The following is a 26,759-nucleotide window of genomic DNA, read 5'->3' as shown; positions in this document are numbered from 1 at the left end:
AGTGCCGCGATGGCTGCAGTAAACGACGATACCCTGACCAAGGTGTCTACAGATGGTCTGTCTGAGCCCTGTTGAATGCTACCCATATTATTTATGAAATCAGACTGACTGGGAATTTTCTTGCAGCTGCCGCCGAGCTTGTCCTGTCATTCTACCTAGCCCTGGAGAAAAACCGCGAATCCATCGGCTCATTCTATCTGCCCGCACCTTCCACCATTCTGTTCAACGGCAATACAGTAGCAGATGGTGCTGCCGTCCAAGATATCTTCACAAAGCAAATGCCAAATGCGCATTACGAGGTTCAGTCTTATGACTGCCAGGTCATCAACCGCGCATACCCCACCGCTACACCTACCGGGGTCAAGCCGCCCTCTGAAATGACCGCCAAAGATATGTCTGTCCTGGTCATTGTGAGTGGGTATGTCAGATATGGCGAGGGTCGTGATCAGCCTCAGCGTGGCTTCAGTGAAACCTTTGTGATCGTGCCCAATCCATCCACTGAACGGGGCAAGCGCCGGAGGGACTGGCTCATCCAGAGCCAGAATTTCCGGTTGGTCGTATGATTCTCCTGTCAGTCATCTAGCTGCTATGGCGAGAAATGGAGGAGGTATCTACGGAGCGAACAATCACCTGCAACTGCTTAGCGCTATCTACAAACTACTAGTTCTGGCAACTATTGCAGGCGACAAAAACACTGCATATTGAGTACCCAGAGGAGAAAATCAGTGACGTGACCAATGAATGACGCCAAGCTCGTGCTTGACCCTGAATTTCGAAAAAAAATTGATCCGTCAAATGATGACTTGTTACTATGATGATGATTTGGAAGGTTGTGTGTTGCGCGGTATGCGCAAATTAGCTTTGACTCTATCGAGCAGCTCTTCACGCGTCGCATTCTCACTCGGTAAAAGACCTCTCTGTTGTGGAACTGTGAGCTTCTATCTTCAACCTGCTTGAATTGGAACATACTGCACGCAACCACCTTCTCATCTCATCTGTGGTCCAGTCTTCAGGGTCTTGCACATCGGTCAGCATACATAACCTTACAGCTGACAAAATCATTCACCTACTTCCTTTGGGATCAGCTTCTGCTGGAAAAACATCTGTTCCCCAGATCGACCACGCAGCTACTGCTGTGACCATCCCTGCGAAGCCTATATGTCGACGTTGGTTGGATGGACTGCTTTTTTGTGTACATCATCAAAATATGAGATAGATCTCTTACCAAGAAATAAATTCTAAACTGGTTTAGTTTCTGATTTTGGATTTCTAGATGGGGGTCACATACCTTCGAATGGAGAGCCCGATCAAGCGGAGTAGGCATCTTGTCAGGAATCTGCGGCGGTTATATGAAGGATCCTAGTCTTATTCTGGCTTCAACAAAAGTGTGCGCTTGAATATCTGGCAATTTAACGAGTTTGATGGTTGATTCTTGATAAGAAAAAGAACTATGATGCGATGTGTCCTGATAAGTTCAAGGACAGCATGACCACACCAACGATGCGTTTGCACCGCCACCGCCGCCACACTACGGGAGGCAACTCCCTTCTTTCCATCTTAACAGATCTATATGCAAGTAGTGCCTTCCTACCAGCGCTGTTGTCGTAAAACCAGACTCCTGTAGATAAACTGGTACATTTGCAACATTTCAGATTCATAGCTTACATTTCCCTCATCACTCGTTTTGGAGGGCATGTTATTCAATCGTTCCAGAGCTCCATATCTTCAAACGTTTCTTTACAGCACATTCCTCTCGCTCTTGTCGTCTATTTCCCAATACGGTTCAATTTGCCCAGGGCATCATTGGCATGGAAGCAGTCACCGTTTTGACATCGGCCACTTTTGTGATTGCAGTTGGAGTGGCGGTAATGCACGGGTAAGGGACTGTATATTCATGTGATATTATGAGGAACATGCCCTCTAAGAAGTCTATAGGGTATCTTTTTGGAGGCAATACCGAGTCCGCGTACATGTCATCAATAAGAATACGCCAATAAATCGAGACTTGGAGAGTGCAGGGCACGACGTGATTCTCCAGGCACCAGCACCGGCACTGCATATGCGACAGGAAAGTATGCAAACCCGGCGTTGGGCGGGATATAACAACTTGAACAATGAGCGTCGGTGGAACTCATCCTACCAACCACAGCCACGTCCTGCCTCGACACTCCACCACTTCACCATTCCTTTTCCGGACGCCTCCATCCCTCAAGACGAGTTCGGTCGGCCTGCAACTCCCGGGCCAACTGGCCCCTTGGATACTGGTCCACGTGACTTCCAGGGCTATCCGGGACCTAAACCCTAATCCGATCCACACACACGCGAAAGCCACCTCAGTGTCGACAGCAGGCGTTCCTCTCATATCGCATCTCATCCCGCATCAAACCGTCACCATGCCTCGCGAAGTCTCCGATATCAAGCAGTTCATTGAGATCTGCCGCCGCAAGGACGCTTCCTGTACGTATTTCCCGGACACCCGCCCCCAGACGAGCTCAGAACGCGGAGAAGAATGAAGCTCGGATAGATGTGCTGGGAGCTCAAAGACTGATCGATACTCGCTTTAGCCGCCCGGATCAAGCGCAACCGCAACCAGCAGACCAAGTTCAAGGTCCGCTGCGAGCGCCTCCTCTACACCCTCTCCCTGACCGATGCCGCTAAGGCCGACAAGCTCAAGCAGTCCCTGCCTCCTTGTACGTCACACCCCACACAAGCTTGGTCCTCTACCCACAGTATGATGTGATATGATGGTGTCTTGGGATTTGGTCTTGGACATATGCCTATGGCGGACAAGACGAATGACCAATGGCCTGACATGACATTGTGCGACCGCTTACTATTCTGACCCTTTGCTGACGATACCTTCTCCCATTCAACAGCCCTGAAGGTCGTCGACGTCACCAAGGGTGACAAGAAGAAGTCTCTGTAAATGCAGTGACGATAGAATGAACGGAGGCTTGGAGTGCGACGCGACTCGTTGATGCAACACCAACAGTAAGAGGGACCCATTAGCCTGGACCGATCTCTCTGCGGGCCGACACGGGGATGGCTCCGTGAGTGCGGGGTAGCTACCCCGTGCGAGGGAAGCTATGTTATGAAACTATCCTTGCGTCTGTCAACCGCTGTGATATTTCCACCGGTCAGACGACTCGCAGTTTCTGGACATCCGGGAGGAATACTTTTGTCGGAGCCTCCGGTCCTTACAACCCAAGAAAAAAAAACAGTTGAAACAAACATTCTTACTGGGCTTCTTGCAAGATCCGCTCGGGCTCTGTCCATCGTTCATAATTATGGCATGGATCCTTTCATGGTCACAGTCTTCAGTTCTCGTGGTAGACATGTGCACACGTAGATTCTACGTAATGCTCTCTGTATCTTCATTTTGGTATCAAGAGCCTGGGCAATGCTTCAATGCTTATAGAGTTCGCGATGCATTTGATACGTTTTCTCTAGGTGCGCGGTCTGGGCAGAGTCGCGTCAATCTGCTCCAGAGTTGCTAGGTGCGCAAACGTATGGCCTTCCATCTTTTTGACACCTTGTAACCAGGAATCTGGTGTGAAAAGCTGCCCATCCTGTCTTAGTCTCGAACAGTGACATTGTTGACCGGGATTGACTACTTTGCCCTGGCAAGTTCTCTCAAGTGACAAAGGACATACTTTGTTTATTGTGCCCGGGAATCAAAGAACTCATCCATTACAATTATTGTAGTATCACCCACTAAGACGGGGGACTCAAAGAGACCCAAAGAACAGACATACTCGTCAAGCTCCGAGCCAAGGCACCATATATACCGCTTTTTGTCTCTCGAAGTTGGGAGCGAACAGCTTGACGCACTTCTCTACCTATCATATTCAGACTGTAACTCGCTGTGTTCCACGCGTCCATCATGAGCAATTTCACGTTCACTATCCCGTTCTATCCACCCTCTGGAGAGGTTGCTGAAGGGGGATCTGCCGAATATTCCTCTTCATCCTGCCATTCCTCATCACCCCTACGTGTTCTTGGTCGATTGCCAGACAAGTTTACTTCGGACATCTTGGATCATATGCTCCTCGGGATTCCGAAATTGGATCACTCTTGCTTTCATCGCCTCATTATTATCACTCAGGCGAGCCAGCAACTCAACCAGATTGTGAACGACTATCTCGTCCGTCCGCATCTTCAAGATATTCTTCGAACGGCACTCGATAAAGTCAATTCTCGAAAATACCCATTAGTCACTCTCGGATCTATGGCGGAATCGTGTAATGGGGAGACTGTGAACGCTGGTTTGCTGTTAGGAGGGACATGGTCGAAAGAAGCTGAGCTCGATGTTATCACAAAGGCGGATTCGCTGCCAGAGCTGGAGTGTTTGCCAGATGACGAGCCTGACATCCTCCCCACACAGGCTATTCGGGACACGGTAAGTCATGCTGCATGTGCATCCGCGACATGCTCAAGATTGGTAATGATTATTGTAACAGATATGGCGATTCCTTTGTGGGAATTGCTGTGAGACACCAGGCATTCAACGTCCTTGACCATCTTCTTAATCAGCCAGGCCCGGCGCGTGCTTTGCTCCTCGTCCCGACGTCTAGCAGTGGAGGTCGTATCCCTTTTCAAGATGTAGTAGAGAGATCAGACAGCGCGTACTTGGACCGGTTCTTGGACGTTGTGGCGGATCGAGTGACCAACGCTCGTCTCCAGACCTCTTTAACAGTCGGCAACGAATCTGCTTATTGGCAGATCGCATCTGAGCTGTGCCGTTTTGTCTCCGTAGACCAGGCTCGCAGGCTCGACACGGGATGGGGAATCCATGTGAGCAACGAGTACAACTGGGTCAGCGGTGAATCACTATGGCATGTCGCAGTTCGGATTGGCCGCGGCGTTGATTTCCTAGAGTAAATGCTTGAAAAGTCGCGTTGGAAGCATGACGCACGCAACACGATGCATAAAACACCTCTTCACCTTGCGATCGAATTCAACATCTTGGAGGTTTTCCGGTGGCTGAAATTAAAGACTAGTCCCCTAGATTTGTGCCCAATTGACCGCAGCTCTCCTCTTTGGGACGCGGTGGCAAGTGTGCGTGACGAAAGCGTCACAATGGTCGAGGAAATACTTCCGCAGGAGCCCAAGAAGTATCTTGATACTCGTACCTGTGCCGAGCTTTTCCGTATAACCGTGGAATATTTCTCCGAGCTTGCCCTGGTACTCGGTGCTTCTTGGAAACGGCCATCTAATCCTGCTGCCGAAATTGCCGTCGAAAAAATCGCGATTCAGAAGTGCCGGGCAATCATGATGAAGTCAAAGCTCGGTCCCCTTCGCTTCGCTGAATCTAATGACTTTCTCGAAATGCACGAGCAGACAAAAACCCTTGCTCGCGATCTTGGCCTTGAAAAGCTCGCTCTGTGCATGGACGAACATCCTAGGGTCAAGCCTAATCGTCAAAAGCAGAACCGACAAAAGCGCAACTGTTATCGTCAATGAATCTCATCCTTACCTCTCCTATCTCTTTTCCTTTATAGTCTCGTTACATTATAAGACTAATGGAGCCACACGGCATCTACAGTATTTTTACAATATTTCATTGTTTCCTGAACCCTAATTCTAAGACCCACTAAACTCGTGGTCACCGATATGCAACGTAAATTACTAGATCATCGTGATAGCGACGGCACCTGTTTATCACCTATCATGGCTACGATCTAACTAGGCTTGCTGTTCAAGGTGGGGAGCAGATCAATTTCGCCGGGGTAATCGAGATGCTATCCTGCTATCCGCTTTTTGGCACAGGATGAACAAACGTGTTCCAGTGAGGCCGACTGCCAAAGATCCTCCAACTACAGTGTCCCTGCCAGCCAGCACGATGAGACTCCCTCTCAGACCGTGCTCTGGCCCACTTTGCCTGGATGCAGTTCTTTTAAACAAGTCGTTTTGAGTGGCTGCTTGACCATGGAGCTACATTAGATGATGATGAAAGGACACGGTCAAATCTCCCCCACTGCTTCAATCCGAGGCTGAAAGAGGACACAATTTTCTTTACAAGCGGCTCCAGGAAGTCGGAGCTCCTCATGGGCCATGCAAGCTTCATCTTGCCGTGAAGAGAGCAAGCCGGGTACCTTATATGGACATGGTCCGTTTCCTTGTGGACGAAGTTGGATGTAATGTCAATCAACTGGATAGGGATGAATACTTCAATTATCTCTATATCTCAATCAGTATTGGGCCACCAATATAGTGTGGGCTGTAGAAGATCCAAGAGGAGAGAAGGTTGCCCGATTCTCGCTTGAACATGGAGCAGATCCAAATTTGCCAGGTGATGATTTATTTAAGACAGCAGATAGCTATGGCAACAAAGGTGTTCTTGCGATACTGCAAAAGTGGAAAGTAGGTAAAATTAATGTTCAGCGGAAAGATCTAGAATCAGACCAGTTTATTCAGGAAGTATATAAACTTTCAAATTCTAAACTATCATCATCTTATATTAGTACAAGCCGTTTACTTTATCAACCACGCCCTTCCCGTTTGTAGTATTGATGTCTAGATGTGATTTCTTCTTGAGCCTTCGGACGACAGGGGCTTGAGAAACAATGAAATGGTGGTGACACCGATTCTCGGAAATGCTGTATCATGTCTGATGTGTTCCTTTACCTGAGCTATCACTTTTACTATCACTCTGGTTAGGTTTATTAACTACATATTTTTCCCCAAAATGATATGGACCAAGTAGAAATCTGTGGGCCACTATTATGTATCACCATAGAGGCCTTCGATATACCGCGGAAATTTTTCCCCAAAGTAACCTGTTTTTAAACCCGGTCTGCAAATCTTGAAACAATCATCGTCGCACTTGAATATTCAGGAATCGCGAGTTTACCTGGAATGATGCTACGGTCACCTCCCCTACTGTAGCTTAGGACCTGGGGATCAAAGCACCCTACGGTGCAGATTGCATATTTGTGTTTTCAAAGCTCTGAATGATGCGTTTATATCTAGATATATGTGCCAAAACTTCCTCGAATCAAGGCGATCCTTAAGTTAGGGCCGCTGCTGATCATTGCTTTTCGGGCCACGGGCTTTGCACGACTATACTACCGCTCCGTAGTGCTTGGCGTGTCACAGCCCCCTTGGCAATTATTTATTTCATCCGGCTGATACAATGTCCTCGCAAATATCGCACTCTATCGGCCCGTTTGCCCCGGATCTCCATTATCGATTGCCGTATTCAGCTGCAAGTATCCTCGTCCAGGCGCCTGCACTCCACACTTTGGCTTCAACAAAGTTTTCTAACATCGCCAATGTCGCAATCTGGCTCTACTTTTTTCCATATATCCGGTAGTTTAGTTACAATATTTCGTGTAAGCAAATGGCTACTTTCTCATATACATGGGCGTAAAGTGCCTCTTACGTAGATGTCTGCAGGGTCTGGAATGACCCACAGACTGCGCGGGAGGGTGAAACGCTTGGCTTCTTCAGCCAGAGACATGCTATGACACCGGATAATGTCCTTGAGACTATTCCAGTATCAGAACGGAGCTTTTTTCCACGAAGTTGGAATATGATACGGGGTTTGCGTCCATTCTATGGACCCTCCGTTGATGTCTATAAAAGGGACCATGGCTTTCCCGATGAACATGGATTTCTCAAGTTCAACCCAATTAATTGTGCATAATATCATACGGAATTAAAGCCTGGCGCTATGGCGCTCTCAAAAATAGCTCTTCTTTCCACCTTGCTCGGTGCTGTTTCGATGGTCACCGGGCACGGTTTTGTTTCTAGCATTGTTGCCAACGGTCAGAAGTATGTCTTTATTTCTGAATACATGTCTGCGCAATGATATTATGTGGCTTACATTTGACACAGCTATACTGGCTATATCGTCAACTCCTACCCCTATATGTCTGACCCACCCGAAAGCGTCGGCTGGGCTACAACAGCCACAGACTTGGGGTTTGAAGACGGCACCCAATACCAAGATCCAAACATCATCTGCCACCGCAACGGCACTAATGCCGCACTCTCTGCAACTGTCACTGCAGGCTCGGATGTCGACATCCAGTGGACCACGTGGCCTGACTCGCACCATGGCCCGGTCATCACATACCTGGCTTCGTGCAATGGGGACTGCAGCACTGTGGACAAGACTACCCTAGAGTTCTTCAAAATTGATGAAGTCGGCTTAATTGATGACACCGTTGTTCCGGGTACCTGGGGCACCGACCAGCTTATTGCTGCCGGGAACCGCTGGACGGTTACTATTCCTTCGAGCATTGCGTCTGGAAACTACGTGATGCGTCATGAACTCATCGCCCTGCACTCTGCTGGGCAACAGAACGGTGCTCAGAACTACCCACAATGCTTGAATTTAGAGGTCACTAGCAGTGGTAGTGACGTTCCAGCTGGAACTGCTGGCGAAGAGCTCTATACTAATACCGACCCGGGTATCCTGATCAACATCTATACTACGCTCACCGAGTATATTATCCCTGGGCCCGCTCTGTACTCTGGTTAAATGGCCGAATAGAGGGGAGGATGTTCAGATCGATGGGACGGAGCGCCTTGCTGGGCAAGACTTGTTCGATTCTGTGTTGTGCCAAGCGAAGTATTTCTGTTGATATTATTTGAATGAGAAACTGGTTTTCTAAGCTTTGAATGTATTTTTCTGAGTAGCATTGTAAAGTTCTATTCTTTGCGTTTATAAGGTACTTCGGCATAATTCTCGGCACCAGCCGTACCAAGTGCTTCATTAACAGACTCCAGACTCAACTCTGTTCTTCGCAGTTCAAACTCTCCAAAAAAGTTAGGTTCCGCCGATAATTTTTGGAAGCCAAGACTTTCGAATAGTGCAAGGCTGCGAGTATTCGACTGCCCGATTTTAACACTCAAGCATGAAAACGACAGAGTGCCTGTCGCCGCTCTCAGCTTAGTCTCAGTCTCAGAATCGACGTCACCTCTGACAAACTCCTCCAGAATCATAGTTTGCCGCTCAACAACATATCTCATGAAAGTAACAAGCGCGGCTTTACCGAATCCACGCCGCTGATTTACTTTCTCTGCGATCATGAGCTCGATTTCACCGACGATCTCTGGCTGCGCGTCTCCATCCTCGCCATCATCGACGCGGAGGAATAGATTGATGTCGCCAACCATCTTTTCTGGGGAATCGCTTTCGGCAGATAGTTTCGCTTGTTCTATTGAAGCTGATACGGAGCGACAGACGATAAAGGTCAATTTATCCGCGTCTTGCCGCCAGCTGCGCTGCATGGCATATTCCTCTTCTAGAGACAGTGGCTCCGATGCAGTTGCTTCTTGAATTTCCTATTATCATTTTTTAGATATTGAACTTCTCTTTCGCCGCATTCTATCTTGATTGTCAATACTGGCATGGCTTACCTCGTCTTTCATCCACTCGTGGTATCTGGGAACGTGCCATGTCGAGTATGGAACCAAGAGCACCTTGGATGTTGAAAGGGCTGTAGTTTTGTCAGTAATTCGTTTTTGTTTTCTTGGTATTATTTCAGTCCTATCATATCTTCCTTGCACAATTCCCGGCTGGGGTAGAGAGGTATAAATGGGGTGGGGTGAGATGATTGCGCACCAGTTTCAGCGTTGAGCAACATGTTAGACTGTGCCTCTATCAGGGGGCAAAATTATGCTCAATCAAATGTACACTCAATTCTTAAGGAGCCAGTTCTTCGGCTGAGACCTTGTTGGTTCGTTTGTCTTGAACTGAATATGTTCTGTAGAGGTTGAATTCGCAGAATCCGATTCTTCGGCGGATGTGGGGCTTGGCGGCTGGCTTCAAGTTGGATCCATGCCTCAATCAACGACTTGAACCAGAGAAGCATCATTTCTATACAATTCATCGTAGACAAGTGCAAAAAAAATCCATTTCATTAGCTGCTAGTTTTTTAAATGCTATGTCTAATGTTTTATTTTTTCTCTTCTTGGCCTGCAAAGATACCAAATCGGATTACCTCAACCTCGAGCGTTTCAGCATCAACCAAAATCAATTCTCCGGTTTCCTTGAACTTTGGAATTGATAACAGTCGTACACGAGCAACGGAAGAATCATCCGAGTCTACCATCTCGGTATCACCCTCATCCATGCGGGGAGGAAGATTCCCCTCGATCACAGCCGTTTTGAAGGAGGGCTGGTTTCCGGTGAAAAAAAGATGCGGACAGGATTCAAGGACAAAAGGATCATTTTCTTGGAAGGGATATGACCCTGTAAATCGTTAGCATGCTATCAATTGAGAGATCTTTGAAGTGGAGCACCAACAAATCGTGTCAGGAGCAGTAGGGACGCCGCATCGCCATCGGAGCATTGCATCCATAATCCGTAGGCGGGCCTCAGAATCATCGGTCTCGTTATCCGGGGTGCTATCATTGCCAGCAAAATCCAAATACCTGAGTACATCGTCCACATTTTGTCCGCTGCAGCCCCAAAGCCGCCATCCCTCTACATCGCCCTCCCAGGGGTTTGTGACGCTGTCAAACCAACCGGGCTCAGCTTTGGTTTCACCAGAGGGTGGAGGTGCACAATATGCCCTAGCCTGCGGGAACATGGCACGATGGATTCCTTGCTGTGGTAGAGAGAAATTTGCAGGGTCTTTCTCGCCGGGCATGAGGGTCACAGGAATGCTGGGTAGGATCTCTGCCAGGAAATTGTCGAGCTGTGTGATCGGGGAAGCGTTATATGCAGAAGCATCGTAACCGTATTTCTTCGGTGCGAGCTTTTTCTTTGCTGCGGTTTCAGAATCACCTGGCACTGCCTCGGTTGTCACGCTTGCTCCAAGGGAGTTGCCCGCAATGATGAGTCGTGAGATCCTTGACGCACTTGATGATGGGCTATTTCCCTCGCTGCCAGAAACCCCTGTATATCCGAGTAAATAATCCGTGAGAAGCTCCAATGTCAGCGTGTCACTTGATGTCCCTGTAATGCCTAGCCCGCTGACGAACGCAATTTTGCCTTTGCCTTCTCCAGTCTTATCCGTATCTGTTGATGATGCACTACCTCTCTCCCACCGTTGAGGCTGTCGGGCCAAGTCCGGGACCTTAAAGTCGATTACTTCAAAGTCTCCATTCGCATTCTCTGTTCCCAGGGCCGCAATGATAGCCCCTGTAGCCACCTGTGTGGATGATAGGAAAGAACCAGCTAAACGCAGGCGGCCAGATTCATCTTCCAACATGATCTGGGTTGATGATGGGTCCGACGGGTCGGTATAGGTTCGGCGCGGGGGAGGAGCGGAAGTGAAGTTCTGATATTGGGGGTCAAAACAGGCGATCCAGCCATCCGGAAAAGACATACCTCTTTGGTCAAGTCGTCCAAAATATTGGGCTTCAAGGGCATGTCCATGTAGACAGTGCCGGCCACCCAGCACAGCTCGCCCTGTCGCACATCGAGCACTCGTTCCACACGTCGCGCATGCTCACCAGCAATCTGATCATAGGCGTAACTCCGCTGTTAGACAGATTTACAGCCAAGACGCAGATATTTCTTCGTCCGGAGGCGTCCGGAGGAAGGGTTCCCATACCTTGATTTCACCCCATGCCTCTTTCGCAACTTGTTCTACCGCGGGCTTTAGCTTCGCAAGACGCAGGAAGTACATGTCGCCATATTGCTGCTGGTAGTGCCGGTCAGGCCCAGTCGGTAGCTTGAATGTGTCGAGGGGGTTGTAGTGTGAAGGATTGCGGTATATGGGCTCGTATTCCTCGTTGCTATTCCGACAGTGAACACTCAATAGTCAGCGAGCGGATCTCGATCAAAAGTGATTGCGCAAAAGCTTTCCAGACGATGGGAAGGGTTCAGAAATAAAAACATACCCAGGAGGGCAGAGGAATCCATAATCATCAATTGCCATTTTAGAGTGGCGGATCCCGAGATCCTGGCGTTGGAGGAAGGGTTGGGATCGGTGATACGGACGAGAAGCAGTGGACGCGAGCCCCACGCGATTTGGCGCGTCGAGCTACTTACATTCCCATTTCGGGAGACACACCCACTCCCGCCTCGCCAGTTGTCAGAATCAGTAGCTTGAGCTTCTGTTCCGCCGAAGATGATTCTTGATCAACTATTTTTATTTACAATATGTTTATAATTTTAGGTTGTCCATGACCTCCGCATATTTACACAAATTGTCTCCATAATATGATAAGAATAAATGCGGGCAACCTGGTGCGATAGAATAGACCTTTCGATGGAGGCCATGAGCGACGCCCAAATTTTAGGTTGCTGGTACATTCAGTGAAATCCATGAACAGTCGGGTCTATAGAAAATCATGATATAATATTAGCAATTACTGGGACTTTTCTACCATGCTCATATAGAATCTGTGTTCAGGTTTGTTATTAGATCATGGATGCGCAAAAATATATACTTCCCATCTCCAGCAGCATCTGCACGACACACCTTATTGTGACCACTATGTATTTTCATAAATATTAATGTAAGCCCCAAGCGAATTGATTAGTTTCCACTATTGCACTTCTGTCTCCATATTCTATTTTTCATGCCTATGAAAACTCGCCGGAGGGAAATGTGAATGGTGACTTTGTGCAATAAAGCTTGCATGTGGGAATTGCGGGTGAACACATGGTAGAAAAAGCTTTAGAAAGTCAAAAGTCCAGGGAAAAAAATGCTACATAGGAGTGTACTATAGATGATGCTCTATTGTTTGATGAATGGGCCCAAAGACGAAGATCATATAGCCGATTTACTTGTGTAAGCTCCGTGCTCTGTAATGCGTTCATAAATTGTTCTAGGAGTTGCTCGACTTGCACAGCGCAGGGGCAGATGCCTCGGTCCGGCCCAACAAGCTTCCCCGCATTCTTTCCACTCCGAACACATCGTGATTATAGATAACCTCTGCAACAACAGCCATGGGGATTTCTATTTTTGAAGAATTCAATCTTGTCGTATAAAGGAAAAAAGAAAGAAATCCACCACGGGATCTGTTTCCCAGCTACTAGTCCTTCCAAAAATCTCAACTTTCTTCCCCCCTTTTTTTCAAAGATTCCACCCGCCATTATGTCTCTCCAAACGCCACTTTGCTCTCTCCTCAAAATCCAGCATCCTGTCCTGCTAGCAGGCATGGCTCGTGCATCCAGTGCTCCTCTGGCTGCCGCTGTCTCGAATGCTGGCGGACTCGGTACTGTCGGAGGACTGGGCTATACGCCCCAACAGCTATCGGAGATGCTGACGGAGCTGAAGTCATTACTCAAGGACCCATCCCTGCCATTCGGTGTGGATCTCGCGCTACCGCAAGTTGGCGGGAGTGCGCGTGCAACCAACCATGACTATACCCATGGCCATCTGGACGAATTGATCGAGGTTGTAATCTCGCATGGTGCCAAGCTCTTCGTCTCGGCGGTCGGCGTGCCGCCCGAGAAGACGGTGAAGCGGCTCCACGAAGCTGGGATCCTCGTCATGAACATGGTTGGCGCGCCGAAGCATGCGGAGAAGGCGTTCCAGCGCGGCGTAGATATTGTGTGCGCGCAGGGCGGCGAGGGCGGCGGACATACCGGCGATATCCCGTTCTCCGTGCTGGTGCCTGCTGTCGTGGATGTAGCGCGTCGCTATACGAGCCCGCTGACCGGTCAACCTGCGCTTGTGGTGGCTGCCGGCGGTATCAACGATGGCCGTAGCCTGGCGGCATCACTCATGCTTGGCGCGGCTGGCGTTTGGGTCGGAACGCGATTTGTGGCGTCCGAGGAGAGCGGAGCGAGTCGCCTGCATAAGGAGGCTGTTGTGGGCGCACAGTATGGCGAGACTTGTCGGACATTGGTTGTCTCCGGACGGCCACTGCGGATGCTGCCTAACGACTATGTGAAGGAATGGGAGAGTAGACCGGCTGATATTGCAGCGTTGACGGCCAAGGGGGTGGTGCCCATGATGCATGATTTGGAGAACGACAAGGACATTGATATGCCATTCTTGATGGGCGATGTCTCGGCCAGCATCAAGGACATCCAGCCTGCTGGGGTGATTGTAAGAGAGATGGTGCAGCAGGCTGTGGATGTTCTCAAGGCAGGCAATGCATATATCACGGGCACTGGCATGTCAAGCAAACTATAGATACTGAGAGTTTACACATTTGGGGAGGCATCATCATTACAAAGACAGGGATATCCTTGGATTGTTAATATGACATGTACTTGTACAGAAACAGCACTTCAGAACTTGAATGAACCCATGGACAAGACGAATACTGTAGAACATGCTCTCCGGCCTAGCACGAATAACTCTAGAGCAAGGCGCTTCGTAGTGATTATCTCAAACCACGGAAGCATGCTTTCTCGAACAGTCAACAACTAGGCCTGCTGTTCCAACAAACCATCCACCCTCGAGTCAATTCGCACCTGCAGAGTGGGAGGAAGAAGCTTGCATCGACCCTTGAGCAGCTCCAGGTGTAGAGCTTCAAGGCAGTACTTCTCATGTCACCACAATCAAGAATCAGAAATCAATGAGATTGGTAGCATGTATTCCTCAAAAAAAAAGCACACGAAAAAATGCAACTAGTGGCACCCATTTAAAACGGCAGCGCTCTTGGTAGCCCGAGCCTCCAGCAGGTTAGGTGGTGGAGGCGGCCCAAAAACAGGTCGTTCAGTAGGCGCGCCAGCCCGGGGGATGTCGCGATCATGCTCATCCAGGTCTCCCTCTTCGCTCAGCTCCTCTTCGTCTTCGTAATCGTCATCGTACTCGCTTTCGGTGCCTTCGTCATCGTGATCCAGGTGGTCATCTCCTTCAGCTAGGCCTTCACCACGGCCTTGGGCTTGCATGCGTCGGCATAGAGCTTCGAGGTGTTGACATTTGCGTCGCCATCTTTCCAGCTCCTCCTGGTTCCGAGTGCGCTCTTCAGCCATTTCTAAGATGTTGCGGTTGGTCTGCTCGTGTTTGCGATTAAGGGTATGGTTTTCCTTCTCTAGCCGCTTGGTCTTCTTCGACATCTCTTCCATTTCCTTCCGGAATGTCAAAAACAGTTCATTGCTGTTGTTGAGAGTGTCCTCGACCTGAAAACAGTTAATAATTGGGCGGATGCAAGATGACTGTTGGAGTCACCATACCTGTTTGAATTTCTCGACGTAAATGTTGAGCTGACTGCGGAGCTCTGCCTCGGTGTGAGAGAAGGTGGAGACTTGCGCACTTAGAGCGCGACCCCGGGCACTTTCGTTTTCAGCAGTTCGGCGCTGTTCCTCATACTTGGAAGTCAGGCTTTGAATCTCGGAGTCCTTGCTGCGGAGCAAGCCCTTGTAATGCAGCTCGCGTGTATCAAATTGTTCGCTGATCGTCTTGAGCTTAGCCCGGAGCCTGTTGTTGTGATTAGCGTACAACACAAGTGAAATTGGGTATGCAGCGAGTGAGAGACGAGCGTACGCTTCATCCAAATCCATGTCCACCTTCTCATTGCGCGGGTTTCCCTTGGCGGCCATGACGTCTTGAATGTCGTACAGGAGGGAATCAAGTCGTTCGTTGACGATAAGACGGGCTTTTTTCTCGGTGTCGTCGAGCTTTTTGTTCTCGTCCTGCGTGGGGTCAGTGGGGATATACGGGAATGAAGCGCTGCCTTGGAGCTCTTACCTTCACCTTCTTGTTTTCCTTCGTCAGTTCGCGACAAAGTTTCTCCAATTTGTCTTTCATGGTCACGGTTTTGTTTAACTCTGATTTTCCTTTCTCCTGGTCTTTCTGCAGCTGATCTGCTCGCTTCTTGCTCTTGGCATAGTCACGATCTAGCTTTTTCATATCGGCCAGCAACTCGGTGTACTTCTTATGTACGGTTTCCAGTCGGGTCATCGGGGATTCTATGTTGTTCAGAAGCTGATTGAGATCTCGAGTCGCCTTCTTGACTTCACGCTCTATACATAGGAAAGAAACATTAGTGGCCAAGTTCCTCGAACCTAAAGCATGCGGACAAGCGGTGTACGTGTGTATCAACCACAATGGCAGAGACACTACAATGCAGGCTGAGCCGGGGATCTGAACGCACCGATCTCCTGTTCCTGATCCTTCTCTCCAGCTGCATCCTGCTCAAGTTGTGAGATCTTGGCGGCCAGCAGTTTGGATGTCTCATTCGGATCGGCAACTTTCTTCCCCTTGTTCTTCTTCGCCATAGTGGTGGTCGACATTTTGCGCGATCCTCAAAGAGTCCCAGAAATTCCGCACGTCCAGCACGGTCTGAATCTGGGACAGTAGTGTTCGCGTGGGCAGGCAGAGACTGGAAAATTGTGCAGTTCGGCGTGGGAAGCACGGCGTTGGAGGGGTTGCATTCAATCGGGTTGCGGAGCAGGGGGAAAGCGATGTGATCCCAGAGGTAAGGCGTGCTCAGCGGAGAGATCACCTCTGGGTCAAGTGTTCTGTCGCAGCGCTTCTTAGGACGAAAGCAATTCCGGTTCCTTCTCTCGCGGACTCGCAGAACTCGACGAGGGGGTCCTTAGTCATCGAACCAGCCGCACCACACTGATCAACCAGCCACAGGCCTCACTTGAGGAAACGACAGACAAGAGTCTCAGTTGGTCTCGTGTGAAGAAGTCGGAGCCTGAAGACAAGCGGAGTTCCAATTGTCCGCAAGTTACTTCAGTTGGATACAACGCAGTCACGAGTCTAGGGCCTAGTGGATGACATAAGCGTGGTGCTGTCGGCCCGGAGTTTCTACATCAAAAGTTCTTGGCTGTTCAATTTCACGCTCGACAGTGGTATTTTCACCTACCTGGACACTGCTCAGTGAACTGGGATGAGTGGCTACTGATTTTCCTGTGAATATCTCACCACCATGTTACGATCATCAGTGGGCCTAGGCAGGGCCCGGGTCCCGGCTTTGCGCCAGCCTGCCTCTAGGGGTCTGTCAAAGTTGAATCCGGCGATTTGGCACCCATTTGCTACAAAACGCTTTGCCTCTACCGTTACCAACATTGAGAGCTTACCCAATGTTGGAGAGAAGCTTCACGGTTTCACTGTTCGGGAGAAGAAGCATGTCCCGGAGCTACACCTGACTGCCGTGCGGCTTACCCACGACAAGACTGATGCGGATTACCTGCATGTGGCCCGAGACGACAAAAATAATGTATTCGGTATTGGATTTAAGACAAATCCTCCAGATGCTACTGGTGTGCCCCATATCCTGGAGCATACCACCTTATGTGGCAGTGAAAAGTATGTTCAGCTTGCTGGTGCATAGGCTAGCGCAACAACTGACAAGCCGTTCACTAATATAGGTACCCTATCCGTGATCCATTTTTCAAGATGCTTCCACGCTCCCTTTCAAACTTTATGAACGCTTTCACTTCTTCTGATCACACGACTTATCCCTTTGCGACAACCAACTCGCAAGACTTCCAGAACCTGCTGTCGGTGTACCTCGATGCCACTTTGCACCCTTTGCTGAAAGAAGAGGATTTCCGGCAAGAAGGATGGCGTTTAGGTCCCGAGGATCCCCGGGCTTTTCTACCTGTTGAGGGTGAACCAGAGAAGAAAGCTCAATTAGAGGACATTGTCTTCAAGGGCGTCGTCTACAATGAGATGAAGGGACAAATTTCGGATGCAAACTACTTATACTACATTCGGTTCAAGGAGAGCATTGTGCCAGCATTGAACAACTCGGGAGGTGATCCGGAATTCATCACTGATCTTACCCACAAGCAATTGTCCGATTTTTCGAAGCGCAACTACCACCCCAGCAACGCCAAAATTCTCACCTACGGAGATATGCCATTGACTCGCCACTTGGAGCAAGTCGGGCAAGTTTTAGATGGATTCAGCAAAGGACAAACGGATATCGATGTGAAGATGCCTTTGGATCTTAGCCGTGGACCTTTGAACGTGACTGTTCCTGGACCTATTGATACTTTTGCCAGCGAGAACAAGCAGCACAAGACATCCACATCTTGGTATATGGGTGATTCCACCGATACCGTGGAGACTTTCTCCGTCGGTATCATCTCGTCTCTCTTCCTTGATGGTTATGGCTCGCCTATGTACCGCGCTCTTATTGAGAGCGGACTCGGGTCTTCTTTCACCCCGAATACAGGCCTCGACTCATCCGGCAAAGTTCCCATCTTCTCTGTCGGATTGACCGGTGTCGGTGAAGCCGAAGCGCCAACTGTGAAACAAGTGATCCAGGACACTTTCCGAGAATCTGCAAAGGCCGGGTTCAGCGAGGAGAAGGTCCGTGGATTCCTTCACCAGCTGGAACTGTCTTTGCGTCACAAGACCGCCAACTTTGGCATTGGTGTCATGGAGAAGACCATTTCCTCCTGGTTCAATGGCGCGAACCCGATGAAAGAATTGGCCTGGAACGATGTGATTGAGGAATTTAAGAGAAGATATGAGAAGCCTGGATATCTCGAGTCTTTGGTCGAGAAATACCTCCTCAATGATCAGTGTATGACCTTTACTATGGTCGGAAGCCCTACATTCAACAAGGAGTTGGATCAGAAGGAAGTTGTGCGGAAAGACCAGAAACTTGCCCAGCTTATTGAGCAGCATGGCTCGGTTGAAAACGCTGTTGCCAAGCTCAGTGAAGAGGAGCTGCAATTGTTGAAGGTGCAAGAAGACGCGCATAATGCAGACTTGAGCTGTCTCCCATCGCTACGAGTCAAGGATATCTCCAGAGAAAAGGAGCGGAAGCCCGTGCGCGAGTCGAAGGTCGACGGTGTCGACGTTGTCTGGCGCGAGGCCCCTACCAACGGGTTGACATATTTCCAAGCCCTGAATGCCTTTGAAGGTCTCCCTGAACATCTCCGCCTGCTAATGCCACTTTTCAACGACTGCGTTATGCGACTGGGAACAGCGAATAGGTCAATGGAGCAATGGGAAGACCTCATCAAACTCAAGACTGGCGGAATATCCACTTCGTCCTTCTTAGTGTCATCCCCGACTCACCTGGATCAATACAAAGAGGGACTGCAGTTCTCTGGGTTTGCGCTTGATAAGAACATTCCTGAAATGCTGAATATGCTTTCAACTCTGGTCACGGAGACTGATTTCTCGAGTCCTGCTGCCCCGGCAATGATCCAAGAGCTTCTGCGATTGACTACCAATGGTGCACTGGATTCAGTCGCCGCAACTGGCCATCGGTATGCCGTTAACGCTGCTGCTGCTAGCCTTTCACCTAGTTTCTGGGTCCAGGAGCAGCAGTCTGGCTTGGAGCAATTGCAGGCTACTGCAAACCTTCTTCGCGACGCAGAGACATCGCCTGAGCGCCTTCAGGAATTGATTGACAAGCTGCGCCTCATCCAGTCCTTCGCTATCTCCAAGTCCTCAAGCCTCCGTGTTCGGATGGTCTGCGAGCAAGAAAGCGCTGCTCAGAATGAGTCTGTCCTCCAAAAGTGGCTTTCTGGATTGCCCCAGGGCGGCTTACCCAGTGCATCTAACACTGCAACTTCATTCAAGCCCATTTCTCAGGCTTTCTACGATCTTCCTTACAAAGTCTACTACTCCGGCCAAGCTACCCAGACAGTCCCATTTGTCGACCCCTCAAGTGCGCCGCTCACTGTCCTCTCCCAAATGCTCACTCATAATTATCTACACCCTGAGATCCGTGAGAAAGGAGGTGCGTACGGCGCGGGTGCTAGCAACGGCCCTCTCAAGGGCATCTTCACCTTTATGAGCTACCGGGACCCCAATCCCCTGAACTCTTTGAAGGTTTTCCAAAACAGCGGAATTTTCGCCCGGGATCGTGCCTGGTCCGAGCGGGAGATTGAGGAAGCGAAACTGGGCATCTTCCAGGGTCTTGACGCTCCCATGAGTGTTGATGAGGAGGGATCTCGCTACTTCATGAGCGGTGTCACCCACGAGATGGACCAGCGCTGGAGAGAGCAAGTTCTTGATGTCACTGCCAAGGACGTGAACGAAGTTGCTGATCGTTTCCTGGTCAATGGCTCGCGTAAGGCGACTTGTGTTCTGGGCGAGAAGAAGGACTGGGCAAACTCGCAATGGGATGTGCGAAAGCTGTCCATGGGCCAAGAGAGTGATTCTGCGCCTTCTGTTTGAAGAAACTCGCCATGACCTCGACCTACTGTAAAAGTTTCACTTTATACCCTGGTCGTCCCCCCTTGTATTTTTACACCCCTGCATTGGTGACGTATTGGCATCTGTGCATTCCCATGTACATATATGTATTACTACCTGGCCTGTATGAATCTCCGGTCCTTATTTCTCTTCTCCTTCCCTTTATTTGCGCCCCTACTCCCTTCCCTTTGAAACGCGCTATCAAGATCTATACGTGCTATTGAGCACCAGAGCTTTCCTCACTTCTACAACCAGCTGCCTCCCTTGGTTGATAGACGTGGCATTTTTATCGTTCCGGTAAAATGCATGCGCAATAACAATGGAAATGCGAATCCGTCTTGTGATACGCTTTCCGTCTCCGTTTATCGGAACCGCCCTGGACTCTCTTCCAGCCTACGCAGGGCGGACTAAAAACGTGAGAACATCAGCCAAGAGCTTGAACAGTAGAGCCGAACTCTTTGTTCGTAAGGGTACGTAGTGATAGCACATGACGGTGATACGCACTAGCTCCTATTTGAAAAATGAAGCAATTCATCATATTGGCCGAGGTCAGGTTGTCGAGGGTCTCCCGGGAACTTGGGGACGCCTCCCCAACATGCTCTATGCCATCGCTTTAGGGCAATATAACACCCTGTGAATATTGAAAGCCAGGCAAATTACTTCATATCAATACCGAGCGACTATCTAATGTAACATAGCTCTTTTCAGATCGTATCAGATCCGGCCTTGCTGTGCAAGCACTCCCGTTAAAACCAACAACATCCAATGAGCCCTGTCAATGCCGATTCGCCGCTTGCAGATGAACATGGAATTATCGAACATTAAACTAGAAATCTTATCCGTATTCAATTTGTTTCATGCGAAGATTCTATATGTAGATATAAAATTTTCGTACAAGTAGTCGAACACCGAGCGACCGTCACCACAAGCACACATGTCCCCGGATATACTTATTACCAACTCGTATTATCAATAATCCAATTGATATTTAGATAAAGTTGAATTTAACGTTATTCTATTCCTTATTCCCTTCGAGGCCGGAACGCCTTAACCTTGATGGGTAACCGGCGCGTTATTACTAATAAGCTGCGACAATCCCGCGACATTGCAAGTACCCATGGTAGCAAGTTCAATTCTTCTCACGTGCCCGCAGTAGTATGCTCAATTATTTCACGTACCCATGGTAGTACGATGACAGTAGTTTTTGGTGATGTAACATTACCGAATGCTCAACCCATACGAGAGACGGATGACGAAACTCATCAATAGATGCGTGGTATTGGAAAAGGCCGAGAATTTTGAGTACCGATCTGCTCTCGTTGAGAAAGTAAAGGACAGAGATATTAAAATGGGTAGACACCCTATCTTCTCTGTATCTTTTCTTATACTTTTTTGAATCAATAAAACGTGAATCCGTGATATTCATCCAGAAACCAATATTCCACATCATGGTTAAGATGGGCCCTGCAGTTGGTGGTAATGGTGGCGAGACGTTCAACCTCTGGCGTGATAAGCCCGTGGAACAATTGGACGTATGGTACGGCAAAGGCAGTGACGACCTTGAGAAAGATATTGTTCTAAAGGGAATCAAAATCAGATGGGCCACGGATGGACAGGGCCACGTCGAACTGGGCCAGGCTGGATATTGCCCGCCAAAGGAAGAGCAGAATATCCTGCACACCAATTTCAACTTCATTTCCGGCAATGAACCCCTCTACTGGATGTATATTTACGGATCAACCGGGCGTGCTCATTCACTCCGAATCGGGACTCATGACTTGGTGACTCGTGAAGATAGGGACTTTTTCGAGGTAGGAGGAATCGGCGGGGACCAATGCATTCAACCTGCTTATGGTAGAAAGCTATATGGATTTTATGGAAGAGCAGGAGAAGATATTGATCAGCTAGGGGCAGTATTCGATGATTAAAGTAGTGAGTTTGATGCTGCATAGATACGATCAACTCATTTACACCACCAAAAAGGGGAACAGATATCTGTTTAATCAAATTTCGCTATTCGTAACAATCTTTGAATTTTGCTTCTACGCGATACATCATCTTGGATAAATTTTAGATAGTGCGAGAAGCAAAACTTTCTGAGATAGGAGCCAGAAGCGATATGGCAAGTTGGATGCTGGTGTTGTCAACTTGGAGCGAGATGCGCGGAAGGCTTGATATTCCGCACAAATAAAAAGTTGCGTCGACCGCCGAGTGAATGTGTTACTCGATCAGCCATGCCAACAAAAAGGGGCACCTCACCCTGGAATATTTCGTGCAGTTCGTGATGACCAGTATTCAATTGAACTAGGCTCGGTAGCTGAGCAACGATATTTGCAATGGAATCTACAGTTATCTGCCTCAATTCTCTGAAAAAAAATGTGGTTGCCATGTCCAAGTTAATTGAACCGCACATTACTGATGTTTCCTTTATTGTTTCCGACCTGGAAGCCGGAATTCGTCCCCGAAAAGACCACACTATTGTTGTAGGTTGTGGTGGTAGTTGATTTAATGACTTTGACCACAGTCTCGCTGAGCATCTTGTCATCGTCCGCTGCAACATCTTTCAACAAAGGGAGGGCATTCTTAATCTTCTTCATCTCTGACACTTCTTGTTCACAGAGCTTGCGTTGGTCTTCCTGGATACCAGGAAACAAGTTCACCAGATCATTGACTAGATCACTCACATCTTCAATCAGTCGAGTGAAATTTTTCTCTTCATATAAGGTTAAGTTGGTTGTGGGATCCGGCTCTGAGTCACCTTGTCTTTTCTTCACAATATCAGACATTGTTTGATGTAAAGACGCCGAGACTTCATCTAATTCCTTTGCGGGATCCAATACTTGGACAGAAGTGTTGCGGCGCTGGAATCGCTGCGAGATTCTCTCAGCGTCTGCGAATTGGTCTAGAATTCCATTGAGAAGGTCTTCCACTTGTGGAATATCTTCCGGGGATATCTTGGCCTGATGAAGCGATGTAATATCTGTCATGCTTACCAGACCAATGGACTCCCCCCAACGAGTAAGTCGCAACCTGACTACGCTCAACTTCAACAGGCTCGTTTGGAAGGCCTTGCCAAAATTTTCTCCCATTTGAATGGACCCGAAATACCCAACAACCTGCGTCAGCATCCGAGATTGCTCAGTCATCTTATCAAGCGTCTCTCGTTGCATGTCAGTCATTTCATCTTGCTTTGATTCAAGCTCTTCGTTTTGCTTGATGATGGTGGCGGTATCAAGCTGGATAGCCTTTGTCCGTTCGTCGATAAGGTTTGCGTTTGCGACTAGAAACTCAACATTGCCATTCATACTTTGAACAACTTCATCAAGAACTTCGACGGTTTTCAGAGTAGTCAAACCGACGGCCTGGCTCAGCTCGTTGATGGCCTCTTCCATCTCCTTGCTGGCCCCAGCTAAAGCCCCATCAGACCCCTTGAGCAGGCTCTCAAACCACTTCTCTAATCAGGACCATTAGCTACCGGCCACTATCGCGCAGGTAAATGAGAACGAAAAGAATTATGGCTGAGACGTACTGAATCGCTTTTCAGCGCAGTATTTCTGTGCAATCGCACAAAGTTTCAAAATACTTGAGAACACACGTAAAACGCAGCGTTGGAACGGCGAACTGTTCGGCATTTTGTGATCAATAATAGATAATCTGTCGAAGAACCGATGCGTGAAATCAAAAAACCCCATTACTTTATCGTAATCAGCTGAAACGTCGGAAAAAGACTGTTTGTGTCAGCATAATTTTAGGATATTCTTTTGATCATATCCCATACTTGCATAACGTGCCCAAACACGGAAAAGATCAGACTTGCTGGCATCGCTGGTGGAAACGCCTTGAGAAGACAGAAGATTAGTTTTCTTAGTCTAGTTGGCTTATGGTGATCTGAACATACTGATGCTGCGTTTCCGACCTGTTGTACCGCGCCGACGATGTCCTTGATCAACCACATGTTGTTTTTGAAAGCAGTTCGCACTTTGGACACTTTTGATTTGTCATCACGAAAGTCTTTGAATTTAGTCGATAACCCTTCAGTAGCCTGCATCACATCGTCCATTGTGTTGGAACTTCCCAGTCGAAGGCTTTTGCCAGTTGTCTCCTCATATGATTTCACGGCCGTTTGCCATAACTCAGCTAGATCGGAATCTGGCTGCCCAGACGGGTTACTTTGCTGCTGGATGGTCATATTGAAAAATGTAATATCTGCAGAATCGCCAGAGGGAATTTGATTGTCAGAACAGAAAAACTATGAATCAAGAAGCCCAAGTCAACATGGAAGAAGTAGGACAGAATCTCATAACGAAGACATTTTCACGTGATGCACATGATTTGGAACGGCCGTAGAAGAGTGTTCAGCTTGTATTTTCATGACAGTTTACACGTTTCTAGACCTAACTCCCATGGTGTGCGGGGTAGGGATGTTTGAAACTGGCCGGATCAGTCGGAACCGAAATACTCAGCCAGCCCCTTCGCTGCGCTTGTTGATTTTGGAATCGCGGCGCTTTTGTAAAACGCCAATTAGAGCGATCCACGTCGTATCGTGCCTCGCTGCCTAGGCAGCTGGTTTGCCCGACCCAAGTCTTCTGTTCCCCAATCGATAGCCTTCTCTGAGACCTCCTCCCGCATGTCGTGGGCAAACAAAGGGATAGTTTGATCAGTGCATGGATCTAGGAAATTAGCAGCCGAGGATGGCTTGTCCTAATTGGCTCACTCGAAAGATGGTGGCTGCCAGCATTTGACCTAGCGTGGTAGAACACATGTTCATCAACAACTAATACGCAAACCCCTCGATTTGGAATACGCTTCCTCCCATGGTCGGGTCTAGATCACTCTGTCCCCTGTCAATCACAGAGCATGGTGGTTCTTAATTTACCTTGTAAGGCCTTCAGACTGTGACATCCTTATGTTACGGGAATCTCGCTTAACATACAGCAACAAAAGCCCTTGGTATTGAGACGCTAGTTAATTATGACAAATAACAGGCCTGCACTTGGTGATTCACCTTCCAAAAACGAATCCAGTCTGGTTTCCCACATTCTGCCCTAGCTGATAACCACTATTGGTAGATCCGGCGAATGAGGCATTGGATATGTTGTTTACAGTGCCCTCCTTTTCAGGCTCAGGAAGATCTTCCACCCACTCTTGCAGCACCCTGTAAACTTTCTTGAAGTCTTTGTCTTTGTCACTTGCAAAACGACTCATTTGGTAATGATTACCCGCAAGTCTAGTTGCGGGAGATCCACCGGGCATATTTGCCACGGAAACTTCAACAATCTTGACTTCCTGGTCATTCAGCTTCATAGGAGCTCCCTCATAGAAGCATTCAACTTTAATCGGGGCAGCCTGTCTAAGCTGGGCAAAATTCTGAGGAATTTTCAATATGAATTGAGACAATTCTTCTAGATCGGACGCGCTTGGGATTTGTTTCCCAGCGAGCTGGAAATATTTTCCAGCCTCCGACAGTGTTTCCGGTTGGAAATGCGGAGTTCCCAAGAGGATAATTCCCTGGACAGAGTTGACCAATTGCTTTTTCTTTTCATGCTGACAAGCGCGAATCAAAGCCTAAGTAAATTTGAATAGGTTTCATCCGTTAGTTCTCCATAGATCCGAATTGTGTGGGTGTGAGAGACATTTTCGCAAACCAAACCCCCAACGCAATGAGCAATGAATATCAAAGGTCTCTCAGCCTATTGAAGCCATCTGAAATTAGTATTCAATGGGTCAAGTGGTCAAGAATATTCAGCTCGAAAAGATGTAGACAGACCTTGTCACCGCGCCGTTCCCCCATCAGTTCATTGACCAAGTCGTCAGAAATATCGGCGATCAAATCCTCCTCATTCCAGAACGAGTCAATGTTCGCTTCATCGTATTCAAATGCAATAATCCGCGCGTCGGGGACCTGGGACGGGAGGAGCTTCTCTGGCCAAAAGACAGAGCTTTCCGCAGATGTCCAGTTTTCCTGGTCATCATGTTTTAAACCATGGACGAGAACGATACTGGAAGAACTCAGCGTCAAATTGAATAGACATTTAGTTAGTGCAAATTGAATTTATGAAGCGTACTCCACTTTTGCGTTGGATGCATCCTTGATGATGTTAACGGACATGATGGACGTAATTCTGTTGATGTGCTTTGAAGCCTATAGCGGTGGAAAGAAGGCAGCTGAGGATAGAATATTTAAACTCGAGCACTATTTCCGGTCTACATAATTGAAAGAAAACTGTATTAGCTCTCGTACATAGAGATACCAAGACACCGTGGCATGCATATGCATCGTTCTAACAACCAATAGGCTAAATATGCATCATGAGCAACATTCTTAGTCTGTACCGTAACTTTGCTTCTACGATATCTAGGTATTAGCGAACTTACTTTCCTACCGTTTCAGTACTCACATTTTGACACAAAGAAATCTCTGGTCAGTTCCTTCGAGACTAGGCTCCAGATGCTCCTACCTGCGCGAATTAGGTTCGGCTATACTAGTGGCAGATGAAGCTTCAGCTAGCCACACGGTATCATTTCCAGAGCCGGAAGTCTCGTTTACTTTGAAACTATGGAAGAAATGGAGTCAACGCTTAAAGAATATTACATTGGAATTTGGATGAAACGGAAAATCATACATGAAGATGATTCGAAGGCTCCATGTGCTCCATGTGGAGAGAGCATTGGAGAGGGCATCATTTCTAGTTGTTTTACATGTAAAAGCGAGGTACAAAGCTCTTACAAAACTTGAGCGACTTCCACCTATCGCTTAAATTTACCATGAGGGACACGAGT

The 26,759-nt window shown here is 48.3% G+C and overlaps 12 protein-coding genes across 12 annotated transcripts; 8 read left to right on the top strand and 4 right to left on the bottom strand.

Moving 5' to 3' along the window:
* Window positions 1–9: 9 nt before the first annotated feature.
* N7462_008532 (putative nuclear transport factor 2 domain protein) lies at window positions 10–563 on the top strand (the record flags this gene model as incomplete). The annotated part of the gene is made up of 2 exons (XM_057080247.1): window positions 10–55; window positions 127–563. 2 exons carry the CDS (start codon window positions 10–12, stop codon window positions 561–563), a joined length of 483 nt encoding a protein of 160 aa, XP_056930575.1.
* A 1,551-nt stretch (window positions 564–2,114) lies between these two features.
* Window positions 2,115–2,926, top strand: N7462_008531 (60S ribosomal eL38 domain-containing protein; the record flags this gene model as incomplete). The annotated part of the gene is made up of 3 exons (XM_057080246.1): window positions 2,115–2,457; window positions 2,565–2,690; window positions 2,877–2,926. The coding sequence occupies 3 exons, from the start codon at window positions 2,115–2,117 to the stop codon at window positions 2,924–2,926; spliced, it is 519 nt and encodes a 172-aa protein (XP_056930574.1).
* A 957-nt stretch (window positions 2,927–3,883) lies between these two features.
* N7462_008530 (uncharacterized protein) lies at window positions 3,884–4,881 on the top strand (the record flags this gene model as incomplete). Its single annotated transcript, XM_057080245.1, has 2 exons — window positions 3,884–4,399; window positions 4,534–4,881. 2 exons carry the CDS (start codon window positions 3,884–3,886, stop codon window positions 4,879–4,881), a joined length of 864 nt encoding a protein of 287 aa, XP_056930573.1.
* A 42-nt stretch (window positions 4,882–4,923) lies between these two features.
* On the top strand, window positions 4,924–5,463 carry N7462_008529 (uncharacterized protein; the record flags this gene model as incomplete). The annotated part of the gene is made up of 1 exon (XM_057080244.1): window positions 4,924–5,463. The coding sequence occupies one exon, from the start codon at window positions 4,924–4,926 to the stop codon at window positions 5,461–5,463; it is 540 nt and encodes a 179-aa protein (XP_056930572.1).
* A 2,212-nt stretch (window positions 5,464–7,675) lies between these two features.
* On the top strand, window positions 7,676–8,488 carry N7462_008528 (AA9 family lytic polysaccharide monooxygenase; the record flags this gene model as incomplete). The annotated part of the gene is made up of 2 exons (XM_057080243.1): window positions 7,676–7,776; window positions 7,840–8,488. 2 exons carry the CDS (start codon window positions 7,676–7,678, stop codon window positions 8,486–8,488), a joined length of 750 nt encoding a protein of 249 aa, XP_056930571.1.
* A 170-nt stretch (window positions 8,489–8,658) lies between these two features.
* N7462_008527 (uncharacterized protein) lies at window positions 8,659–11,840 on the bottom strand (the record flags this gene model as incomplete). The annotated part of the gene is made up of 7 exons (XM_057080242.1): window positions 8,659–9,294; window positions 9,370–9,449; window positions 9,941–10,204; window positions 10,259–11,237; window positions 11,288–11,440; window positions 11,514–11,697; window positions 11,803–11,840. The coding sequence occupies 7 exons, from the start codon at window positions 11,838–11,840 to the stop codon at window positions 8,659–8,661; spliced, it is 2,334 nt and encodes a 777-aa protein (XP_056930570.1).
* Window positions 11,841–13,004: 1,164 nt separating this feature from the next.
* Window positions 13,005–14,051, top strand: N7462_008526 (NAD(P)H-dependent flavin oxidoreductase; the record flags this gene model as incomplete). Its single annotated transcript, XM_057080241.1, has 1 exon — window positions 13,005–14,051. One exon carries the CDS (start codon window positions 13,005–13,007, stop codon window positions 14,049–14,051), a length of 1,047 nt encoding a protein of 348 aa, XP_056930569.1.
* A 440-nt stretch (window positions 14,052–14,491) lies between these two features.
* On the bottom strand, window positions 14,492–16,099 carry N7462_008525 (taxilin; the record flags this gene model as incomplete). The annotated part of the gene is made up of 5 exons (XM_057080240.1): window positions 14,492–14,986; window positions 15,041–15,284; window positions 15,351–15,499; window positions 15,555–15,829; window positions 15,961–16,099. 5 exons carry the CDS (start codon window positions 16,097–16,099, stop codon window positions 14,492–14,494), a joined length of 1,302 nt encoding a protein of 433 aa, XP_056930568.1.
* A 644-nt stretch (window positions 16,100–16,743) lies between these two features.
* On the top strand, window positions 16,744–19,961 carry cym1 (pitrilysin family metalloprotease cym1; the record flags this gene model as incomplete). The annotated part of the gene is made up of 2 exons (XM_057080239.1): window positions 16,744–17,123; window positions 17,186–19,961. 2 exons carry the CDS (start codon window positions 16,744–16,746, stop codon window positions 19,959–19,961), a joined length of 3,156 nt encoding a protein of 1,051 aa, XP_056930567.1.
* Window positions 19,962–21,427: 1,466 nt separating this feature from the next.
* Window positions 21,428–21,907, top strand: N7462_008523 (uncharacterized protein; the record flags this gene model as incomplete). Its single annotated transcript, XM_057080238.1, has 1 exon — window positions 21,428–21,907. The coding sequence occupies one exon, from the start codon at window positions 21,428–21,430 to the stop codon at window positions 21,905–21,907; it is 480 nt and encodes a 159-aa protein (XP_056930566.1).
* Window positions 21,908–22,375: 468 nt separating this feature from the next.
* N7462_008522 (uncharacterized protein) lies at window positions 22,376–24,168 on the bottom strand (the record flags this gene model as incomplete). Its single annotated transcript, XM_057080237.1, has 4 exons — window positions 22,376–23,433; window positions 23,509–23,707; window positions 23,758–23,817; window positions 23,878–24,168. 4 exons carry the CDS (start codon window positions 24,166–24,168, stop codon window positions 22,376–22,378), a joined length of 1,608 nt encoding a protein of 535 aa, XP_056930565.1.
* Window positions 24,169–24,980: 812 nt separating this feature from the next.
* Window positions 24,981–26,088, bottom strand: N7462_008521 (uncharacterized protein; the record flags this gene model as incomplete). Its single annotated transcript, XM_057080236.1, has 4 exons — window positions 24,981–25,544; window positions 25,625–25,669; window positions 25,747–25,978; window positions 26,045–26,088. The coding sequence occupies 4 exons, from the start codon at window positions 26,086–26,088 to the stop codon at window positions 24,981–24,983; spliced, it is 885 nt and encodes a 294-aa protein (XP_056930564.1).
* Between the last annotated feature and the right edge of the window lie 671 nt (window positions 26,089–26,759).

The sequence above is a fragment of the Penicillium macrosclerotiorum genome (genome assembly GCF_028827735.1).
Source record: "Penicillium macrosclerotiorum strain IBT 26536 chromosome Unknown utg000008l_segment0_segment0, whole genome shotgun sequence".
NCBI classification, from domain to species: domain Eukaryota; kingdom Fungi; phylum Ascomycota; class Eurotiomycetes; order Eurotiales; family Aspergillaceae; genus Penicillium; species Penicillium macrosclerotiorum.
The sequence above is the reverse complement of the archived record's forward strand: the minus strand, read 5'-3'. Positions and strand labels throughout refer to the sequence as shown.